This window comes from Nothobranchius furzeri, chromosome 2, assembly GCF_043380555.1.
Source record: "Nothobranchius furzeri strain GRZ-AD chromosome 2, NfurGRZ-RIMD1, whole genome shotgun sequence".
Classification (NCBI taxonomy): domain Eukaryota; kingdom Metazoa; phylum Chordata; class Actinopteri; order Cyprinodontiformes; family Nothobranchiidae; genus Nothobranchius; species Nothobranchius furzeri.
In genome coordinates, this window is record NC_091742.1 from 9824859 (window position 1) to 9837543 (window position 12685).

Consider the following 12685-nt stretch of genomic DNA (forward strand, 5'->3'; position numbering starts at 1 on the left):
AATAAGGTGTAGCTACATTAGTGACGTTAAGCTGAATTTTAAGTAACAAAAACCATTTGTCAGAAGTGGGATTCGAACCCACGCCTCCAGAGGAGACTGCGACCTGAACGCAGCGCCTTAGACCGCTCGGCCATCCTGACAATTGGTGAGATGTGACGACTTCTGGCCACTAGTTGATGCTCGGTCTTTTGGGCCGGATGGCTTCGATTTGACACCTTACGTTCCTTTTTATCCGATTTCCGTCAATCCTTCCCGTTACGCAAATATTTATTTTCGGTCTAGTTCAGATTATCCGGTTAATATGTAAAACCCTAATGAAATACGACTGATCCGGTTAATATGTAAAAACCTAATAAAATACGACTTATAGCTTTAAAATCTAGCATCCGGTGTTACATTGAAATGTGCCCCCCGTAAAAAGTTCTTGGCACAAAGTATTTTATCGGTGTGTGTTGCCTTGCCAATATGCAAATTTACATAAAGAGATACGGTATGAATTAATGTACCTGTAAATTAATGGCTCACCTTTTAACAAAACTTTTGTTGGGACACATTTTATTTTACTGAAGTGCTAAACAAATCAAATATTTCCCGAACTAAATTGAACAAAATGCTGCAGATATTACCACTTTCTAAACTTGCTCAAAACATTAAAATTAAATGAGAAACATGAGCGAAATAAAGCTTTTCCTGAAACGGCTGCGTTTTCTGCGGGGACAAATTTTGATGCAACACCTACGTCATTGTCCTTTGGCTTCAATAATAAGTTGAGCAAGTGTCAAACTATCTTCAGCTGCTTAAATATCAAACATTACAGAAGACATGATTTACTGATAGTAAGATAAATGTATATCAACACATTTAGTGCTTTAACTATGCATAAAAAATGGTTGTGATCAAAACCTTTTTTTTAACAACAAAACTTTCAGCCCAAACTGTTGAAAATTTTGTTTTTATTGATTTACAAAAGGCTAAACATGAAACCATTTAAATGATTCCATTCATTTTGAAACCTAAAAGTTGTTGAAGGTAAAGGAAGAAACGCAGGTCGTGTTTTTCTTTTTTAAGGTCAGTTAGTATAACAGCATCTTCACTTATCCTGACGAAACATAAAAGTTGTTTATGAACTGTTTTAGAACTCTGATGTTTAAAACATCTGCAGCAACAGCTGGTGTGAAAGAAAAAACAAACATTTGTCTCAAACACAGAAAACACTGATTACCACAGTATGAAAGGTCCCAAATATAATCCACTTCTCCAAACAGTCTGCAGATAGTTAATAAAATATGAGCAGGTAAGTTTCATTTCCACAAGGATTGAAATAAATATCTGTTAAGTAAACAAGCAATTAAAGAGTAGTTCGATATTTTTTGGTGAAAACCAAAATTAATCACATTGTGATTGAGTTTGTTTTATGGTTCAATCACGCAAATTAATTTCACACAACTCAGCAAAAAAGAAATACAAAAAAGAAAGTTGCTGTCAGGTTTAGTCACAAAAAGGATGTTTTTGAATTAGTGTAGCATATTTTTTATGGTTTCCTGGCAGGTTTCTACAGTAGTAAAAGAGACAGTTGTGGACTGGAGTATTTACAGTAATGTTGTGCACTTAGAGACCTGTGGGCTTTACGATCCTCCTCTGGAGCATCTTTCATTTTGTCTAGAACGTCACAAAAATAAAGAAATCCCGTTCTCTGCAGCTACGGAATCAGAAACAGTGTTTCCACTCACTGAGAATTTAATCATTAAAAACAAACAAAGGAGCTAAAATTAATAGTAAAAGAATGTCGTCAGGTTTCATCTGCTGGCGAGAAAGAATTAAGAGTGAAAACAACATAATAAAGAGAAAAGAAGCATAAAATAACACCATAAAATTGTTCATATTTCAGTTAACTATTAAAAAATTAAAATGAGAAATCTTTGTAGACCCCTCGCCCCAAAAACCATTTTACAAACAAAAATATATTCCCCTTTGTTGTGTGATTTTCAAATTCTCACTAGAAATAATCAAAACTTTTTTACAGTGCGTTATCGTTATACATCTTTGACAGACTCGGGCAAGGGGAGGGAATTTTTAAACTAAATGTCTGTCTGGCTGCAGTCAAATAAAATACAGGTGAAGAGTCCAGTTTTTGATGATTAAAAAATGATAAAACAAACAGGAAGAGACGGTCAGTGTCAGGGAGGCGAGCGCCGGTTCTCTGGATCTGGGTTTCTCCCAGCTCCACCTTAACATTACCCTGGTGACGCTGGCGTTAAGGTGGCACTGGGAGGTGGGGCACTCGGGCCTACTGCTTGGTGTTGAGCTCGTTCTCCAGCTCCATGAGTTTACGGGAAGCCTTGACCTTGTTGGAAACCTCCTTCCCCTGAGAGAAGAGGCGCTGGCGCTCTTTAAAGGTGAGACTCTCTGGAGCGTCACTGGGGATTGAGTTCTCCTGCTCCTGACTGAAAAACAAAACAATATTAAAAGAATAATTACTGATGTGCAACACTCCTGCAAGACCTCTGAATATCTAATAATAGTTTTCTTTAAATTTACAACACAAAGTTTGCAAAACAAAACAAAAAAAGCATTTATCACCCCCTAGTGGCCATGACATAAGGGCTGCCCTATGGGTTTCATGACGTGCCTTTAACCAACCTAGTTTGCATATTTGAGAGGATTAATTATTGTTTTCAAGCTCAGGTCTTGTTCTACTCTCTAAAAACAACTGGGTTCAAATTTGTCCTTAAATGGAATTTAAATTCATTGTTACATCCACCAGTTATGCCCAGAGGCCTGGAAGGCCCCGCCGTGTGGTTACAGCTCTGGTTCCGGGAGACGTTTGTTCAGGACCATGGACAGCGCCATACTAGAGCCCTGACGGACCACGGCTGCGCGTAGTTACCCTAATGAGAAAGCCAACAAAAGCAGATGTGGAGGCTGAACTGGTAGACGGAGAGGGGTGAATGGAGTCACTGGTAAACAGAGGAGACGAGAACTGAGGAAGGAGAGTACCTGAGAGCGAGGCACTAAGACTGTTCTGGGAGATGGATCGGATTAACTGGATAAGGGCGGAGAATCTGCACTGAGACGCTGGAGTTACAAGTTGACCTGAACCCTGACGGGACTCCGCTGATCCCTGAGCTGAACGGGAAGCCTTCTGTTTCCCGTACGTGGCAACGGCACCCCCAGAGAAAAGCTCCAGGATGATGAGTATTTGCTGTCCTGGGTTCTAATGGAATGTGTTGGGGATCATGTTTTTTTTTTATGTGCGATACCGCTGACTGGTTTTAAGCCCCGGTTGTGTGCTGGTGGACTGAGCTAAATAACTCCCAGTGTCGTATCTCTCGCTCATTTGATATATATTTTAAAACCATGTGGTGTTCTGACTGTGGTTGGTTTTCAGGAAAGTTCACTCTCATGGATTTTAAAAGGACACACTGTGTTTTGAGGCCGTGCTTCCTCCTCCCCTTTGGTTTAGCCGTTTTAGTTGTCTTAAGCTCCTGCCTGTTGATTTCTGTTCATTAAAAGACCGTTTTTTTGTTTACTGATTGTTTGACCCTTCCCCTTAGTTTCAGGGAGATTTCTGGTTGTTCTGTCACCGGGTGCGTATGCAGTAGACCCGCCGGAAGAGCTTTAAAAATAAAAACAGTTTAAATTACCTTTACAGACTCGCTTTGTGTTATGTTTCAACCCCATACCCTCCTGGACTTGAGGGGGTTGTAACATTCATACAAACGTTCTCAGTTTCAGCTCCTTCCTTCCCCTAAAACCTGCTTTTGCAGATTTTTTCCCGAGTTCTTGGATTGAATCCTGCCAAAAGTCCTCCAGCCTATAGGAAGCCAGACGTGATACTAACCAATGAGCTTGTTTGTCTCCACCGGCACAAGTTTAGCGCCTCACAAATCCTCCCTTTTCCTTCCACTATCACTGCACCAACTGAGCATGTCAATGAAAATATTAACTGCATGGAGTGATAATTAAGTTTTTCTTCAAACATCCCCATGTTTTTTAGCTTAGTAGTTCTTTTTTATTCCATTTACCTACACATAAGATTTAGAGACTAATACACTCTCACAAAGCTGATTAATAAAAAATAAAATGTTTCACCTCCTTGTCCATTTGTCCCTCAGGTCCTTGTAGACTTCTCCTGATCCTACAACTCCTGTCGAGTTTCCAGTGTACGAGTTAAATCCTGTTAAGGTTCAAATCAGAAAAACATGAGTCAGCATTTATTCATCAGCAGATTGTGACTAAAGGCATCAGAGATGGAAGCTGCGGGGTCATGGCTGAGGAGACGAATCTTTAGTGATGTTAACTTGGAACAGGTGAAATCCTGTTGAGCTCAGACCCAGCAGCTTCTCCTGTTACATCCAGGTTTGATTTTCCCACAGACCAGCAGCAGGAATAAAGAGGAAGAACATTTGTGAAGCTGAAACATTCACATCTCAGGCTACAGAGGAGAGCAGCAGAAGAAGAAAACAGTTTAGAGAAGCCGTTAGAAGCAGGAAGACAGTCTGTGGAGGAGTAGGACCTGAGGCCAAGGTCACAAATGTGACCCCTGACCTTTAACCCTACACAGTTAGGCTCATGTGTCTGTGTGTCTTTCCAAACTTCTGCGACGTCCGGCAATCTGGTGTGGCCCAGCTGAGATTATAAATCTGCTCATTTCTGCTGAGTCTCTTCTCAGGGAACTGGGAGATCGGGGTTCAGATCTTGGTCAGGTCATACCAAAGACTTTAAAAATGGGACCCATGCTTCCCTGCTTGACACTCAGCTTTAAGGGGTTGGATTGGGGGGTTAAACCACCACAGGGGTGGGTTCGGGATCACCAGTGTGTGATGACTAAAGAGACTTTAACTTTCAGCAGTTGGCTCATAAAAAACTAAAACCAACTGTTAACACCAAATCTAAAGAAGGATTTTGTTTAGAACTGGAGTACGCATTCTAATAAACCGACTGGAACAGTGTGTGGGTATCACGGGCCAGGCACTCAAGTGGATAAGATCCTACTTGACAGGGAGGAGTTTCCGTGTGAAGTTGGGGGACTGCTCCTCCGACCTGGCTGAGCTGCCTTGAGGAGTGCCCCAGGGATCGATTTTAGCCCCTCTGTTTTTCTCCCTATATCTCCTGCCCCTGGGTGACCTATTTTGCAAGCATGACGTGTCATTCCATCTATATGCTGATGATTGCCAGGTTATTTTTCCAATTAGGCGTGGTGGTTTATGCACCATTCAACCTTTGTTGGACTGCCTGGAGGATATCAAGCTATGGATGCCTCAGAACTACTTGTGTTTCAACCAAAATAAGACTGAAGTAATTCTCTTTACTCCACCAAAGACCCCAGGAGGGGCCCAAGGGCTTGATCTTTCCATACTGGCACCGCATCAGAAGGCGGTGGTCACTAACCTAGGGGTAAGGCTGGACGCAGAGCTCAGATTTGATTCTCAAGTAAACGGAATTGTGAGATCTTGCTATTTTCATTTCCGGCGGATAGTGAAGATTAAGCCATTTCTGTCACGTAGCCATTTGGAAACTGTGATCCATGCCTTTGTTACCTGCAGGCTGGATTATTGCAACTCGCTATATGCTGGGCTTAGGCAAGCTCCAATAGCACGTCTCCAGGCAGTTCAGAACTCTGCAGCTCGGTTGCTAACAGGTACCAGGAGGTCTGAACATATTACACCGGTCCTAGGTGCCTTGCATTGGCTCCCTGTCTCCTATCTCATCAGGTTTAAGGTCATCCTGTTTGTGTTTAAGGCGTTAAACTGAGGGGCACCTAAATACCTGTCAAACATCATCCACCGGCATCTCCCGGTGCGTTCCCTTAGGTCAGCTGACCAGAGACTATTAAATGTGCCCAGGTACAGCTTGAAGTCTTGTGGGAGCCGTGCCTTCTCGGTGCTGGGACCAAGGCTCTGGAATGAGCTGCCAGCCGATGTGAAGTAGGCCCAACCACTTGAGAGCTTTAAAAGCTCACTAAAAACCCATCCGTTCTCATTGGCGTTTGGACATTGAAGTTGGGATTGGGTGGGCAGTGTCACTTTGAATGTTTCTGGATCTGATTCTGGAAACAGGACTGATCTGGATTGCTAAACTGTACTTGGGAATTCTTATTGTATGTTAATGGTTATATATGTCTGTTTTATTGCTGTGTTTTTTTATTGGTGTACAGCGCTTTGTTCGTCCGCTTTCGGCATGTGAAAGCGCTTTATAAATAAAGTTGATTTGATTTGATTTGATTTAGGCAACCCTGGTCCTAGAGAGCCACAGTCCTGCTTGTTTCTTTGTATCTGCTGTTGATTACCTGGATCAGGTGTGTTCAGCCAATTAGAAGCTGCAAGTCCATGCTTGGCTGGAAAACATGCAGGACTGCGGCTCTCTAGGACCAGGGTTGCCTACTCCTGGTCTAAAACTACAGTTTGTTTATCTGTTTGTAGAAAAAACAGGTGTAAACGTTCTGCTTTGAGGTGGATACTAATCATTCAGATATTTGTAGTCTGAAAAACTGACTTCTCTGATTTTCTCTATTGACCCTGAATGCAGCACAGAGAATCTGATGTTTATAGCTAAAACATATCAGATAAAATGTCACTTTTCCCCACTTTTGTTCTCCTGGTAAACATCTGCATACAGATGTGGGGGAATCCCCTACATGTTAATAAAAAGGAACACTAACCTGCGCTGCCGGGTCTGACAGGAACAACAGTTTTTGTTATGTCTAATATCTAGCTACTGTTTTTTTACTCTCTTTTCTAGATTTTCATCCAGTTTTTTCAACAAATGTTCTGATCAGTAAGTATTATGGGATTCTTGGGTTTAGTCTTCACTGGAAAAACACAGAATGACGCCAACTATTCCCTTTCAAAAATGTGGGACTTTCCAGCTGCATCAACATTCAGTTTCAATCAGAAACCGAACTAGAAACAACAAAAATACGATCGACGAAATGGAGATTTTTCACCTGTTTGACTAGTCAGGCACTAAATGCTGAAGGTTTTAGGGCTCGGGTTCTGATACAGACACAGAGACTAAATGTGAACCCGGACAGATTTATCCAGCTGGCAGCTCTGAAGCTCTTTAGGGGGTTCTGAGATCTGGTTTGGGCCGGGATCAAACAGAGACCCACTTCAGCTCTAAACCACAGAGGCTGGCAGAGAACAAAGTCACCACAGAGAGAAAACCCTCGTGGAGCGCCAGTAACATTCCTCTGCTCCGCCAGAAGGGACGGGAACTCTGCTTGTGTATTTTTCTTTGTCCAGCAGTTTCAGAAAACATGTTCAAACATTTATTTCACCAATCTGACCACCTTCTCACATAAACTGGCACCATTTTTTATTTATTAAATATTTTTTTTATTCTAACTGAGAAGAATCGGTTTTATTAACTCGAGCTTTTTGAGCTGCCAGCAAACCAAAACATTTAAAAACATCTCTAAGCCCCTTTTCCCGGTTGAGCTGGAGGCTCAGGTGCAGCTTGGTCACCTGGGCCTGCAGCAAAGCCTTGTGGGAGCTGTAGTGAGGGTTAGTAAAGCTGCAGCGTTAGGCAGAGACAGGTGGGAGGACAGACAGACGCACAAACACATCAGCTGACAGACGAGCTGACTAATGAGAGAGGGCAGCAGCTGGGCGGAGCTACGCTCAGGCAGGAAAAAAGCAATGGACATCAAGCTGGTTACTGAGCTACTGGCAGCCAGCGTGCAGCGATTTGGTGCTGACGAGGTCAAACATGCAGGTTTCACTGGTGGTGGGGGGTGTTAGTGGGATGGTTTAATCTGAGTGAAACGTGAAGTTTGTCCAAGGTCCCGGGTGTGTGATGGGATGGAGGTGCAGCTGGGTACCGGTTCTGTTCACACTGGGCTGCAGCGAACGTTCTGTGTGTCTGAGAGGGTCGGGCATTCAGGACTAAAAATCGCTTATTATGTAGCATCATGAAGTCTTTACTTCATTCTAGTAAATCTGATAGTAACACTAACCCCTTTTAAAAAGTACAGTTTTATTTTGTTTTATTATTTAAAGCATCATTTTTTAAATTATTCACATTTTTATTAACTTAATAGACAAACTGAATAAATAGTTTACCATTATTACTTTGAAATGTTATTTTAATAAAATACCCAAAAATCAAACATGTTTAAACTCGAACTCTGATAACAGCAGAAAGCTCACATAAACGTTTAAAAAATGGAACTAATAAGCATTAAAGTTGCTGATTAGAATAAAAGGTCACATGTCCGTCAGGTGGGGAACATATCTTCAAAAATCATCGTCAAATATTTTCTAATGAAAACAAAAGTAAGAGAATCACGTTTTTCCATTTTCTAGTTTAAATAAAAGTTCAAGTTTTGTTTCAAAGCTTCAACATGGATTTCTGTTTTGGACACACGTGGAACCAGACACATTCTAGATGCGTTATTAGGATCACTAATGTGAGACTAACCTAAAGCTGGGCTCCTTCTTGCTTTAATGGTTTATTTTCATATAAATAAAATGGATTAGCAGCCGTAGCTGACAGATGTAGGACTGACAACAGCAGTTTGACCCGCCTCAGACAAAGAGCATCCGAGTGTTTGATGTTTATGAAATGAGATTTTTAAGTGAAATAAAGACATGAAAGCCCAAATGAAGGATCTGTTCCCCTTTAAAGACAATACCGCTAAGCAGAGCCACGGAGCAGGAGTGGGGGGTCGGGGGTGGCAGACAGAAGGTCGGCCTCAAACCCCCCACCCCCTCCATCCCCAAGCAGCGACCAACCAGACAGAAAGGAGGCGGCGAGCGACAACACCAACAGTACTACGATTGGCTCTGATGGAGGGTGATCATCGATTGCTTTTTTCTGTTTGAAGAGGAGAAGGGGGGGTGATCGGAGGAAGATGAGATAAATTACTGTGGAGAGGAGGTGTTGGAGGACAGACGGAGGGATTTTTACACAAATTAAACGTCGGACTGGTGACAAAAATATAAATTTAGACAAACATTTAAAAGAAGAAAAGGTGAAAATGAAAGTTCAGAACAAGTGTCTAAGTGAGGAGATGAGCTCTAGAGGGCGCTGTGGCAAGTCTCGCTCCTTTCTACGGCTCTACCTTTAAAGCCTCCTGGGGGGACAGAGCTGGGTTTGGCGGGTAGGGGGGGGGCCGTACTGTTGGAGTTGTTGGCTGGCGGCTGGAACAAGCCAGACAGGAAGATGCCGTCAGAATGCGGGCGGGGCTTGCGAGCAGTGGGCGGCGGCTGGGGCCTGCTGTGACTGGCGGAGGCCGGGAGGTCGCCGTACGACTTCCGGGTCGCCGACAGCTTCGCCTGACCTGACTGGCCGCCGCCGCTCCCTGCTGAGCTGGCTTCTTCCTCGTCTTCCTCATCGCCTGCGTAGGACACGAACTTGGCAGTGTAGAGCGTGTCGGGGGAGATGACCTGTGTTTTGAGGTAGGAGGTGTTTCTCTGTGGTGGGGGCGGGGGGGTGTTAGTAGGGTTGTGGGGGGCGAGGGGTTGGTAATCCCGTGGAAGCGGGGGCCGATACAGACCGGCCGGCTCGTCGGGCGTCAGCAGCTTTCTCTCGGCCTCCTCGTGCTGCCGCCGCCGCTCCACCTCCAGGCGAGTGTAGTACTCCTCCTCCTGTCTCCTCTGGGGGAGGGACAACCGGTTAGTAAGCTCCACTCTGATTGGCTCTTGCCAACAGTGGACAGGAAGTGACTAAGCTGGGAAACTATTTAACAAGCTGCTTCTATCACACATACAGCCTCCCACTGGATTCAGCCAAAGCCTGGAACCTGCTCTGCTCAAAGGCCGGGTCAAACTGCAGACCCAAGTTCTGATGTCAGAGAATATATTTAAGCTTTCAAAGGCTCAGAATGAAGGAATAAACTTCTACTTGCTGCAGGTGGATTCAAACCCTGATCAGATCTGACTTTAGACCCCCCTTCACCGCTCCGTGTTGGGAGTTTGCTGGGCCAACACGACCTACATGGACACATGGACCATCATGGACCTATGTGGACCTACACTGACCAACATAGACCTACATGGACCTACATGGACCTACACTGTCCAACATGGACCACCATGGACCTACATGTACCTACACTGTCCAACATGGACCGTCATGGACCTACATGTACCTACACTGTCCAACATGGACCACCATGGACCTACACTGTCCAACATGGACCACCATGGACCTACACTGTCCAACATGGACCAACATGGACCACCATGGACCTACACTGTCCAACATGGACCACCGTGGACCTACACTGTACAACATGGACCACCATGGACCTACACTGTCCAACATGGACCACCATGGACCTACACTGTCCAACATGGACCAACATGGACCACCATGGACCTACACTGTCCAACATGGACCACCGTGGACCTACACTGTACAACATGGACCATCATGGACCTACACTGTCCAATATGGACCATCATGGACCTACATGTACCTACACTGACCAACATGGACCACTATGGACCTACACTGTCCAACATGGACCACCATGAATCCTACACTGTCCAACATGGACCGCCATGGACCTACACTGTCCAACATGGACCACCAAGGACCTACACTGTCCAACATGGACCACCATGGACCTACACTGTCCAACATGGACCAACATGGACCATCATGGACCTACACTGTCCAACATGGACCACCGTGGACCTACACAGTACAACATGGACCATCATGGACCTACATGGACCTACACTGTCCAATATGGACCATCATGGACCTACATGTACCTACACTGACCAACATGGACCACTATGGACCTACACTGTACAACATGGACCATCATGGACCTACATGGACCTACACTGTCCAAGTCCAACATGGACCTACATGGATCTATGTGGACCTACACTAACCAACACGGACCAAGGTGGACCATCATGGACCTACATCTGCTGTGTGTGGCCTGAGTTTGCTTTTATGGGGGTTTTGGACTCTGATCCCAGCTCAACCCAACTCCCTGGATCTGAGATCTGCTCTCTGAAGCTACACTTGCTGTTTTGATTTCTGGGTTCTGCCCAATCAGCCGCTCGAGGTCACAGGCACTCAGCTGAGATGGTTCTGATCTCAGATTATCTTCATACTCCAGGTTGTTCTCATGTGGTGAAGTTCTGCTGGGGGTGGGGGTTGGAGCTGAGCTTCTGAACTGTTTGGACAGTTTCATGGTTCCAGTGGGGATCTGAAGAATCTGGGAGGGATTAGTGGGGTATGGGGGAATGGATGAATGAGTCGATGAACATGTATGGTATGGTACACCTTGTGGGTGTGTGTGTGTGTGTGTGTGTGTGTGTGTCTGTGTCTGTGTGTGTGTCTGTGTGTGTGTGTGTGTGTGTGTGTGTGTGTGTGTGTGTGTGTGTGTGTGTGTGTGTGTGTGTGTGTGTGTGGTTTTGGCAGGGGTGGGAGGGGCAGCATTCCCTAAACATAATTCTGGATGAAATGGAAAAACTCAAATAATAAAACCTCAAAACTTTAACTTCTTCCCAAAAATAAGTGAAGCTTCCTGAGAAACAACAACAAGATGATGAGGAAACCATGCTGGTTCAGGTGGGTGGGGGCACCGTACAACACATCACAGAAGGTGGAGGGGGGTGACTACATGCAACATCTTTACACCAATAAAACATCACAAGTATACTTAGAATAACTTAGAAACCACCACCAAAACCTACGAGAACTGTAATCCAAATGAAATTCTATTTAGTATTATTGTTATTGAGGTGTTTAACCAACCAGTGGGCTGCAGGAATAACAGAGCCTTGACGAATCAACGAACACTGAACATGACTGATGAGCCCAAACCACTGGTTTTATGGAACAAAAACTATTTAACACATCAAATATTATTTAATTTAAACTGATTCTACATAAATATATTTTTGTGTCCATTCACAATAAAATCTGAAATAAGAGTTAAACTTCAAAAGTCAGACCGATGTGTTTGGGTGTTAATAATTCTAAACATGAGCTAACAGCAGCTGATACCCAGTAAACATCAGTCTGACCTCAGCGGTTCAGTCTCCATCGATTTAAATGGTTTAGATAATAAAAACATGAAAATCTAATTATTTCTACCGTCCTTAAACTTCACAGAAACACAAACCGACCTTCTCCTCCGCCTCCCGTTTGGCTCTCTCCTCCTCCCTCCACCTCCTCTCCTCCTCCTGCTGCTGCTTCACCCTTTCCTCTGCCTCCCGCTTTCGAATCTCCTCCAGCTGCTGCTTACGCCGTCGCTCCTCGTCCTGCAACTGTTTTCACACACACACACACACACACACACACACACACACACACACACACCCCAACATGCCATAAGGCACACATGCAGACAGGGCATTAATTAGCACAACAATAATAATTTGTAATCCAAACCATCTGAGAAGACTTGTTCTGGCTCAGAGTTGAACTGTCTGGAGTTAAATGTGCAGCAACATGTTGTGTCTGATGTAAAACAGCCTCAAAAGCTCCTGATGGGAGGAACAACGGCAACCGCACAACACGGGCAGAAACACGCTTCTGAACATGCAAACACTGACATGCAAGCACAACAACAACTTAAGATGAACTTGATTCAGCTTCATGACTGGAACATGAAGCCGGAGTCCCACAAAACTGCAGCTGCTGCAAAATCACTCTCTACCAATGAAATAACAGTAAAAACAAAAAAAAAAAAAACTGAACCCACTAATCTGGG

General features: G+C 44.2%; 1 protein-coding gene and 1 non-coding gene across 23 annotated transcripts in view; both read right to left on the reverse strand.

Moving 5' to 3' along the window:
- Positions 1 to 57: 57 nt before the first annotated feature.
- Positions 58 to 140, reverse strand: trnal-cag (transfer RNA leucine (anticodon CAG)). The gene has a single exon. It is a non-coding gene; the product is annotated as a tRNA-Leu (tRNA).
- Positions 141 to 936: 796 nt separating this feature from the next.
- The window catches only part of afdna (afadin, adherens junction formation factor a), a 102655-nt gene continuing 90906 nt past the window's right edge, over positions 937 to 12685 (reverse strand). For 11 of the 22 annotated variants that reach the window (XM_054748090.2, XM_070543818.1, XM_070543819.1 and 8 more), the window contains 4 exons: positions 12099 to 12239; positions 9065 to 9599; positions 4093 to 4177; positions 937 to 2444 (listed from right to left, as the gene is read on the reverse strand). In XM_054748090.2, the coding sequence (XP_054604065.2) occupies positions 2288 to 2444; positions 4093 to 4177; positions 9065 to 9599; positions 12099 to 12239 (918 nt within the window). In that variant the 3' untranslated portion in view covers positions 937 to 2287. The remainder of the gene's footprint in view (positions 2445 to 4092; positions 4178 to 9064; positions 9600 to 12098; positions 12240 to 12685) is intronic. The other 11 variants (XM_015947544.3, XM_054748089.2, XM_015947555.3 and 8 more) reach the window with 3 other exon arrangements.